This window comes from Coregonus lavaretus (genome assembly GCF_964263955.1).
Source record: "Coregonus lavaretus genome assembly, chromosome: 18".
Taxonomy (NCBI): domain Eukaryota; kingdom Metazoa; phylum Chordata; class Actinopteri; order Salmoniformes; family Salmonidae; genus Coregonus; species Coregonus lavaretus.
In genome coordinates this window covers 23092740-23104123 of record NC_140005.1, presented here as the reverse complement: position 1 = coordinate 23104123, position 11384 = coordinate 23092740, and the positions used below count along the sequence as shown (strand labels likewise).

General features: G+C 41.7%; 1 protein-coding gene across 1 annotated transcript; it reads right to left on the bottom strand.

Moving 5' to 3' along the window:
- Positions 1–1096: 1096 nt before the first annotated feature.
- On the bottom strand, positions 1097–2831 carry LOC311145514 (uncharacterized protein). Its single transcript, XM_084181773.1, has 2 exons — positions 2800–2831; positions 1097–2021 (listed from the first exon to the last, which is right to left on the bottom strand). The coding sequence occupies exon 2, from the start codon at positions 1940–1942 to the stop codon at positions 1322–1324; it is 621 nt and encodes a 206-aa protein (XP_084037899.1). The 5' UTR covers positions 1943–2021; positions 2800–2831; the 3' UTR covers positions 1097–1321.
- Between the last annotated feature and the right edge of the window lie 8553 nt (positions 2832–11384).

Sequence of the window (11384 nt, the reverse complement as noted above, 5' to 3'; positions counted from 1 at the left end):
CACAGTAAGACGAGTCCTATATCGACATAACCTGAAAGGCCGCTCAGCAAGGAAGAAGCCACTGCTCCAAAACCGCCATAAAAAAGCCAGACTACGGTTTGCAACTGCACATGGGGACAAAGATCGTACTTTTTGGAGAAATGTCCTCTGGTCTGATGAAACAAAAATAGAACTGTTTGGCCATAATGACCATCGTTATGTTTGGAGGAAAAAGGGGGACACTTGCAAGCCGAAGAACACCATCCCAACCGAGAAGCACGGGGGCGGCAGCATCATGCTGTGGGGGTGCTTTGCTACAGGAGGGCCTGGTGCACTTCACAAAATAGATGGCATCATGAGGAAGGAAAATTATGTGGATATATTGAAGCAACATCTCAAGACATCAGTCAGGAAGTTAAAGCTTGGTCGCAAATGGGTCAAATGACCTCAAGCATACTTTCAAAGTTGTGGCAAAATGGCTTAAGGTCAACAAAGTCAAGGTATTGGAGTGGCCATCACAAAGCCCTGACCTCAATCCTATAGAAAATGTGTGGGCATAACTGAAAAAGTGTGTGCGAGCAAGGAGGCCTACAAACCTGACTCAGTTACACAAGCTCTGTCAGGAGGAATGGGCCAAAATTCACACAACTTATTGTGGGAAGCTTGTGGAAGGCTACTCGAAACATTTGACCCAAGTTAAACAATTTAAAGGCAATGCTACCAAATACTAATTGAGTGTATGTAAACTTCTGACCCACTGGGAATGTGATGAAAGACATAAAAGCTGAAATAAATCACTCTCTACTATTATTCTGACATTTCACATTCTTAAAATTCTTAAAGTGGTGATCCTAACTGACCTAAGACAGGGAATTTTTCCTAGGATTAAATGTCAGGAATTGTGAAAAACTGAGTTTAAATGTATTTGGCTAAAGTGTATGTAAAATTCCGACTTCAACTGTATGCTTATGGAGACAAGTACTCTCCCAAGTATTACATGGTATTCTATGTCAAGTTATCTACGGAGCTGAAGACATGCCATCTCATGTATCCAGAAACAACAGGAACCTGAATTAGGACCAGTGATTTTACACATAATTGGACAACACAGCCAAGACAAACGAGACAGGTCTTTATTTGGGCAACCATTAATCTCTCTTAACATTATGTTCAAGTGTTGCCAGTCTTGCCAGTGTTGGTACATTATTTCAGGTGTCTTCCATATTTCAGCTGTCAGTTCCACCTTACTATATAGTATCTTAATAACCAGTGGTGAACGAACCCTGAACTCTGACCATGAGGACCATACAGGTAGACCATCAGGCACCCTGACCCCCACTGCTCAGAACGCTGCCCTCCAGATGACAGTCCACTCCCCCTGCAGTCTGGGGAGCATTGGGTCCATGCTGTGCTGCTCTCTGGAGCCTGTCTGCTCTCCATCATGGAGGTCCATGCTCTGCTGCTCTCTGGAGCCTGTCTGATCTTCATCATGGAGGCCCATGCTCTGCTGCTCTCTGGAGCCTGTCTGATCTTCATCATGGAGGCCCATGCTCTGCTGCTCTCTGGAGCCTGTCTGATCTTCATCATGGAGGCCCATGCTCTGCTGCTCTCTGGAGCCTGTCTGATCTTCATCATGGAGGTCCATGCTCTGCTGCTCTCTGGAGCCTGTCTGCTCTCCATCATGGAGGTCCATGCTCTGCTGCTCTCTGGAGCCTGTCTGCTCTCCATCATGGAGGTCCATGCTCTGCTGCTCTCTGGAGCCTGTCAGATCTTCATCATGGAGGCCCATGCTCTGCTGCTCTCTGGAGCCTGTCTGATCTTCATCATGGAGGCCCATGCTCTGCTGCTCTCTGGAGCCTGTCTGATCTTCATCATGGAGGCCCATGCTCTGCTGCTCTCTGGAGCCTGTCTGATCTTCATCATGGAGGTCCATGCTCTGCTGCTCTCTGCTAGTCTGGAGCATGTCGGTCTACTCTCCATCAGCCGTTTTACAGCCCCCACCGCACCGCCACAGTGAGCACTTCACTTTTAAAGCCGAGAATCTGCCTCAGGTAAATATGGAGTAAATGATTGGATTATTGTTCTTTCATTTGGCCGTGTAGTAATGGCTGGATTATAAACATTGCAGAGTATAGATTTCCTGTCAGATCCTATGAATCAGACATCCTTATCTAATTTCTAGACTGCCTCTCCACCCAGCACTGCCATCTCCCAGCCAGGGAGTCTGTGGGAGCAGAAAGAACAGCCCTGCAGCCACCCAGCACATCACAGCTCAGCACAGCACCACTCAGCACAGCACAGCACAGCACAGCTCAGCACAGCACAGCCACTCCAAAGTCCATTCAAAGATTTAAAAAACCACTTAGGTCTCCTGTCCATATTTGTTAAGGAAGTACATCTAAGGGGTGAGGTGCACTGAATTCATAGAGAGGGGAAGAGAGGGGAGAGAGAGCGAGTTAGAGAAGGGGAAAAAAGGAGAGAGATGTCTTCCAAATGAAATGTAGGGGATGGGGGGATAGAGGTGAGCTGACAGCTGTTGGTGGGAGAGAAGCTGCACTCTGATTTGGTTTGAACCATGGAATGAAAAATGTTTGTCTTTCTTTGAATTATGCAACATTTTTGAGAGGGAGTTGAGATTAATGCCTGGTTTGTTTGATCCCAGGACATCACTAATGGTGATTCTGTCTGATGGTTGATGTTTCTTAGCTCCTCTCTCTGCCTGTTTGACATGGGAGTTACTTCACTGGGTTTACAACATCATCATGATTGGGTTAGTAAACAGTGTAGAGCTAAAGGAAAGCAACCATCCACGGAGCTTACCTTACAGTCTCTTTCCAGCTCTCTCCTCAGCTCTATAGAAAGAGGAGAAGAAATGCACAATATTAAGTAAATAAGACAATTATAATATAGGCCTACACTGAAAAGCATGAGTGCACAGTAGTTTGAGATTAAATCAGTCTATTCATTCATCAAATAAAATAAAATGTTATTTGTCACATGCTTTGTAAACAACAGGTGTAGACTAAAAGTGAAATGCTTACTTACGGGTCATTTTACAACAATGCAGAGTTAAAGATAACGTTAAAAATAAATGAAACATCTACATGACGCTCTTATCCAGAGCAATTAGGGTTAAGTGCCTTGTTTAAGGGCACATCGACAGATTTTTCACCTAGTCGGCTCGGGATTAGAACCAGCGACCTTTCGGTTACTGGCACAACGCTCTTACCCACTAAGCTACCTGCCGCCCAGTGACACGAGGAATAAATACACAGTGAGTAACGAATAACGAGTAAAAATAACATGGCTATATACAGGGAGTACCAGTACCAAGTTGATGTGCAGGGGTACAAGGTAATTGAGGTAGCTATGTACATATAGGTAGGGGTAAAGTGACTAAGCAACAGGATAGATAATAGACAGTAGCAGCAGCGTATGTGGTGAGTGTGAAAGTGTGTGTGTGTGTGTGTGAGTGTGTGTGTGTGTGTGTGGCTTCAGTATGTTATGTGTGTGTGGGCATATGTAGTGTATGTGTATGTGTATGTGTTTGTTGGGATGTCAGTGTAACTCTGTGTGAGTGTGTGGGTAGAACCCAGCGTGTGTGCATAGAGTCAGTTCAAGAGAATTACTGCAAAAAAGCAGGTAGGCCGGGTAGCCATTTGATTAGTTATTTAGCAGTATGTTTAGCAGTCTTATGGCTTGGGGGTAAAAGCTGTTCAGGGTCCTGTTGGTTCCAGACTTGGTGCAGTGGTACCGCTTGCCGTGGGGCTTGGGTGGCTGGAATCTTTGACAATTTTTTGGGCCTTCCTCTGACACTGCTGATCCCACCAAGGCACTGATAATAACTCCATGCAGGGTGGAAACTCACTGGTTTCATTGACCTGCCTAGTAAGTGATTGAGTTGCTGAAAGCTGAGCCAATAATCACCTTGAAATGTAACCATCTAAGGAAGCGTCTTTTCATTGGGAACTAAACAGGGCCACTGTTGTAATTTCTCCAGCCTGATGGATTCTGTGCGTTTAACAAATTGCATTTATAGATTTTCCCTTTGAAGGGATAATCTGATCTTTTAATTTATATTTCTACCATGAAACTCAAACATCAAGTGATCTTCTGAAACCCCTGGTGCACCTCAATTGGAATACATTTTCACATGCACTTAATTGCATTTAAATATATTGATATTTTAAAAGTGACTATATTATCCTTTTAATGTAACTTAGCCTAATGTTCCCTTTCAAATGACTTTATCAATAGACTATCAACATGGATCCCAATCTTGTATCTTTAGCCTATTAATGTATACATTTATAATGATGATTACTTCATGATTTCCATAATAGAAAGGTTTATGTTTTTATTGATCTAGAGTGGGCAAATTATAGAAACAAATTGCATGTTGTTGCTGGCAGGTTCCTGTCATTCCTTCAGTTCATGAATTGCAATGTGTTATAAATAAATAAAAGTGCCTCCCTCATCCTAGGTTGTCTGGTGAAATAGCACTCCCTCTAGCGGAGAAGATGGCGTGCTTGGTAGTCCCTCCACTATTACCTACAAGCCTTCAAGGAAGGTTTATTCAGGAATGAGGGATTTTCTCAGTTTAAGGCCAGCGTCAAATGGAGGACTTCATGATTATCCCATACGATTGTCTTTAAAAGTAGGCTATTTTATGTTAGCCAACATTTCACATTACTTTTCTGTTTATTCAATGCTGACACCAACAGTGGCCTACAGTCCATAGTTTACACTAATTTCAGAAACTCTTGATGCATCCCACTGGGCACAAACGTCAGTCAGTTCAACTGTCTTATTTTTATTTACATTCGGCTGTTCTCAACTAACGTGAATGACATTCGAAATCAACAAAAAATGTCCTTGGATTTAGGTAAAAAATTCGGTGAAATAAATACGAAATTCGCTTATGTTGATTACTTTTTGCAAATCCAATCATTTTTCCACGTTGCTTTAATGTCATCACATTGAATGTTTTTGTTGAAATGACGTGGAAACAACATTGGTTCGACCAGTTTTTGCCCAGTGGGATATTTCCAAGAGGAACAACTAATTAGAACTTTTCAGACAATAACTGAAATTAGGTAATCCAGAAGAAAGGGGTTCCTGACGATCTGCATACACATCTGGCCCCCACACTCACCATCTCAAACTTCCTGAGGATCTATCACAATGTTAGCAGCTATGTGATACTTTTGCAACGCCCAGATCTCACTACAGACGCGACGCTACTATTGTCTTGTTATGTATTCATCAACAGTGGAATCCAACCGACCTTTTCCAGAACTGCCGTGGTATTTAAGGTTTGCATCGCGTGTCAACTGTCACTGTTGTTTTCTTGGTGAAGATTTACACTCATCCAGGCACACGTTGCTGTTATGGACCCCGAGAGGGAGGGGAAAGGGAGCGAATATTCAGTGGCAGTTATCCAAATTATCCCTGACTTTTTCTCAGTAACTATAGCAGTAAAGGTCAGTAATGGCTTCTCAGCTGCATAGGCATCTTGATCTCTGCGACGGATGTTTGGTGTCGCCGCAGGGGATGGAGAATAGACTGTAAAAGGGCGAAGGCTGGAGGAGGAGTTGATAGCTGTAGCCTACTGTCGTATGACTAAAACGGCGCATTCACAATCACAGAGGTAGCCGCTCCTACAACCTGAAGACACCACTCCTACACAGTAGCACCTGAGGGATTTGATATGACCTGTCTGTAAAGGTAGAGTATTCTCCACCTTACTTTGCTCTTCCATGTATTATCATTGGGCCACTTTTCTGAAGGCTATTTACAAGTTGTTGGCAGGTCCACTGTCACTTAATTTATTAGCCTATGCATTTAATGGTTGATTAAAATATTTTGAATGAAAGATGGTCAGAAAAGTTTTATTTTATTTTGATGGAAGTTATTGTGTGGAAACACTGAACAATACTGACATACATTATTTCATGCAACTTTTTAAAAGTTAATATTTGATGGGGCGGCAGGTAGCTTAGTGGTTAAGAGCGACGTGCCAGTAATCGAAAGGTTGTTGGTTCTAATCCCCGAGCCGACTAGGTGAAAAATCTGTCGATGTGCCCTTGAGCAAGGCACTTAACCCTAATTGCTCCTGTAAATCGCTCTGGATAAGAGCGTCTGCTAAAATGTAATGTTGACTGCTGTTATTAATGATTATGCTATAGCCTACTGCTGACCGCGTTGGCAGCTCATATGCATGTAGGCTACCTAGCCTACCAACTTGCGAAACAGTACCCTGAAACAATGCACATTCTTAATAACTCAGCTATTCAATGTTTCATAACTGTGGACAGTGTGCACTCTTTTTTTTATTATTGATTGTGTCGCTGAATCAGAGAGCCATGATGAGGGCTGCCTGTTTTTAATGAAGGACTGTTAATCAATGGAGCTGAAATTTAAATCAACTTGAACTGCGTCGCACGCGCCTCGTAGGCATAATGAAAAACAGGAACATGATTAGAGTGAGGGAGAGAAAGAGAGGACGACATTCCCTAAAGCCAAACGGTCAACACAATTGCCAGCCCACGTCGGATTCATGTGTAACCTTACCTTCAGAGTTTGAGTGAGTTAAATTGTGATTCGGCACATCCAATCACTCATTACTGCCACGCACAGGTTGGAAGTCTACAACAGCTCAATACATTGGAGGTGCCAAAGAGGCATTTTTTCGGTTGCTTGTCAATTTTTATTTAGACATTTTTAGGAAGTACATAATGGCCGTAACGGGAAGAAATTAACATAGTTGCTCAGCGAAACTACATATTTGCTGAGTAACACATATTTTGACAAAATAAAAACGCTTGCAGCGCTGGCTAATGGGAGCTCTTTCGCCAGATACTGAGGCCTACTATTGCTATTGCCTGTTCGAAATTCAAAACAGTTGGGCCTGTGCAATTTGGCCTATTGTTTAATTCGCATAACAGCCCCTGTAATAAACTGTAAGTGCATGACACACATTTGTTATCATTTTGAGACAGTTGGAGTCGTTGAGAAACCGACATTCTAGCCACTTTGAAACCAGCAGCCCACAGGTCATGTGAGATGTAATGGAACACGGGGTATTAGTGCTGTATCTGTCTCACAGGAAATTAAGACACAAGTATGCATATTTTAGTGCTTCATAATTTTGTGGTTACATACACACACTCACTGCTTCAACATGTTGCTATTCATATGGAATATGTACTGTATGTATTGTCTAAATTAAAGCCTGTATATCAGATCTGCAGGGTCCCTATTTATTTTTGGTTCTCTATGTGCTATGAGATAAGGGAGGTCTGTGAATGTAACACTAGCCCAAAGTCTTGTATGGCATGAATTATGCGTCCTGTATTACTTTCTGTCATAACTCTGCTTCCACATTTGCTCACCTAAGAGTGATCAAGTGTGTGCAATGCATAGAGCAGTCTCTTCTCTTTTTGTACCCTATTTCTCCCTGTCAAATCAGCTGCCACTATAGCGGTAAGGGAACGTTTCATAACACACCTGATAAGAGGGCATTATAAACAACATAACTTGTATAACTGCGCTTACACTACAACAATCTGGCCAATGTCATCCAATAAGCACCGGAAGTGTAATACATCTCAATGATATTACGTCATCTCATTCTCTGATATGCATGCATGTTGTAAATGTGGGGGCAGTATCAACTCTGGTAGGCTCGTAAAGGACAAGGATGAATTTAACATATTTGCTGAAAGAGATATCACATCCAAATACTAACTTGAATATGTAACCCTGTAAATAATCCCATTCACTATATCAAAACCTGTGTGTGTGTGTGCTTGTGTGTTGTTACATACTGTAGCTACATAATGAACGAGACCCCATAAAAGTTATATGGAGGATTCCAGCACTGAACCAGCCTTCTTGATAAGCATTCCAAAAGGATTGCTCCCATCCCCTTAACCAAATCAGATGGATTACAAATTAGGATGAATGACCTTTAATCCAATGTTTTTCAATTAAATTACGGTCTGTTTCAAAATGTCTTAAGACATCAATCATCTATTTGATACAAGGCTCATTGTTGATGCATTTAGCACATGCCAAAGCCCTATGCCATGAGGTTGCAGGTCACTGTCTGTTGTATTTTACAGTAGGTTGATAGTAGTTTTCTTCATATGCTGATTCATGAAAACCCTTGTCAGCATTGTCTGAAATCTCCACCACGTTTCTTTAGGGTTGTGTCTGCGTCAAGGAAATTGGGTAGGACTTTGTTTTGAAGAAAACACATAGTCTTGATTTTTCATTGATTTTGTCTGGATATTTCTCATTATTCCATTGGAATATTCAGTCAGGGTTATTGTAACTTTAACAGATGTTTAAGATTTTATCGTTGATTCACACTAGTTCGATTTTGGATTGTATATTTAAGCAATAAGGCCCGAGGAGGTGTGGTTTATGGCCAATATACCACGGCTAAGGGAAAGTTCTTAGGCACGATGCAACGCAGAGTTCTTTGGTGTACTGTAAGTCTTTTTGTGTCTTTTTTTAAAGAAAGACTAGATGTTTTTATGTGTGCTACTTTAAAGCAGCTCTGATGGGGATGTTGCTGGACATCAATAGGCATGTGATGATCAAGAGGAATTGTGTGATGTTTTTGCATCGATTACAGAAACGTGAGCTGACGAATAGAACTGGATTATTTTCTAAACTGGAATACCAACATGCAGTTATGGAGCAGTCCTATTTTACCAGAGACATACTGTTACTGTATTACAGTAAGGAGGGAGAATTTGCCAACCTCCACTCTTTCTGTAACCTATTATTGGTAGACATTGTACTCAGTTCCCCCAGTTGTCGACTCTTCAATGATCAAATTATTAAAGCAACTATGAAAAGTAAGCCACTGGCCACCATCTCTGAACATGCTTTATTCAAGTAGAGCTTATTAGATAACAGTAGAAGTCATCCTATTTGACTTATCCCAGAATTGTCATCCATTGTTTGACTGCTCTTTTCTCCTTTAAGGTGCCATGTTAAGCTGTGCTCTTATAATATGGGGATACAGTAACATGGAGCCCCTCATTGACTGTGAAATGCTATCTGCATTCTCCACATTCTTCCTGGGCTTGATCAACAGTGAAACACAGGCGGTTTTAAACGGAGGTCAGAGAAGACAGGGCTGGATTTTCCGCCGCTTTAGAAGCTGATGGGCAGAGTTTGAGTTATGGCTTTAGATCATCTCTCACAGCTGGTGAAAGGTCCACAATAGTCCTTCACATGTAACACCAAGCGCATATGGCCACGCACAACTCAATACATGGATTTACTTTCCTCAACGGATCCAAAGTTGTTGTCTTTTGCAAGTAAAGAGATACAAGTGCTCCCAGTTGTCTCTGCGCTGTTGGCTTTCAGTTTTCTGTGTGCTTTCTGACTTGTTCTTTTATAAATTTTTATTTTTTCACCTTTATTTAACCAGGTAAGCCAGTTGAGAACAAGTTCTCATTTACAACTGCGACCTGGCCAAGATAAAGCAAAGCAGTGTGATAAAAATAACAACAACACAGAGTTACATATGGAATAAACAAAACGTACAGTCAATAACACAATAGAAAATCTATATACAGTGTGTGCAAATGTAGTAAGTTATGGAGGTAAGGCAATAAATAGGCCATAGTGCAAAATAATTACAATTTAGTATTAACACTGGAATGATAGATGAGCAGAAGATGATGTACAAATAGAGATACTGGGGTGCAAATTAGCAAAATAAATAACAATATGGGGATGAGGTAGTTGGGTGGGCTAATTACAGATGGGCTGTGTACAGGTGCAGTGATCGGTAAGCTGCTCTGACAACTGATGCTTAAAGTTAGTGAGGGAGATAAGTGTCTCCAGCTTCAGAGATTTTTGCAGTTCGTTCCAGTCATTGGCAGCAGAGAACTGGAAGGAATGGCGGCCAAAGGAGGTGTTGGCTTTGGGGATGACCAGTGAGATATACCTGCTGGAGCGCATACTACGGGTGGGTGTTGCTATGGTGACCAATGAGCTAAGTTCTGAATCATAACATGTCTGATTTGGTGATACTTCTGCAGAAATCCCCAAAACATTCCTTACCCCATGACTTCAACGGGTGACTATCCAGGAAAATGGAGCACTCTGTTTCTGCATAGATCTGAAAGATTTATTGACGGGACATACAAACAGGCTGAAATGTCTCTGGGGTACTGAAAAACCACTACTGCTGTTAGATGGTAGCAGTTTTAAATTAAGCTAATTTGAAGGATCAACAGTAATGCATTGCTTTGTTACATTGCTTTGTTGTGATTGTCTGTCATAACATGCTCAAACAAATACATTTTTTTGTAATGGACTCTTGATATTCTTGTGCATACATTTACATAAATATTCCTTGTGACATTTCAGCATATGCAAAAAATGTATTCAGAACAATTGTGAAACCACATTTATTTTCAAAAGAAGAATAGTTAGCCTTTGTATAAAAGCTTTGTTTTTGTGAAGCTCAAAATAAAGGTTGAATTGAATTAATAATATAATTCATTTTTGTTTTACAATAAATGTTTTCCTGACTAATTGAGATTCAGTGGTCTCAAGGGGGAAATCATATTCTTTACTTTTTATAGATATGTGCTTTATTTCAACATCAATAGGGCATACATGTCCAGCAACTCATTTATGTATTCATATTTGAAATTAGCATTGTGAATGGCTGCATGTGAGTTTTTAGCTGTCATATTTTTATTTGTGTATTTTTCAACATGTTTTAGTGTGTAGTGTGAACTCTTTTATGTGCATGTTGTAAAGTATATGCATCTGTCTGTTCGAATGATAGTGGCTTTGTGTATGTGTGTGTGAGCATGTGTGTGTATTTGTGTGTAGCAGCGAGCGAGGCATCGAGCGTTTGGTTCCCTCCTCCCCCGTGCTCTGTCCCTTTAAGTCCTACCCCTCGGAGACAACAGCAGCTGTTCCATATTCATCAAGCCACTGAGTCTTAAAGAGCCCTATCCTGACCATGGAAAGAGTCATTCCTCTCACTCGCTCTCTCACGCTCTCTACATCTTAGCGCTCATCCGCCGCTGCCTGCGCTTCTCTCGCGCTCTCTCTCTCTCTCTCTCACCCCCCTTTACCTCTCTCTCTCCAACTCCCCTCTCTCGATCTCTCATATACACACAGACACACACATACACACACAACCACATACATAGACACAAACACTCTCCAACTCTCTTACACACACTCTCAAACACAATCAGAACCGAGCATACCTTTGCAGGCTGGGGGAAGCAGTGCTGGAGGGGCTTTTCACCGTTCTCTCTGAGGGTGTTGTGCTGTCATTTTGGGGGAGAAGCGGGTCTCAATTGTTTCCTATTTCCTCTTCCTCTTCTCATTCCTGGAATGCTAAAACTGGACTG

Coding starts and splice junctions, on each gene's coding strand:
- LOC311145514 (XM_084181773.1), bottom strand. CDS start 1,942: ATGCTCCAGACTAGCAGAGAGCAGCAGAGCATGGACCTCCATGATGAA.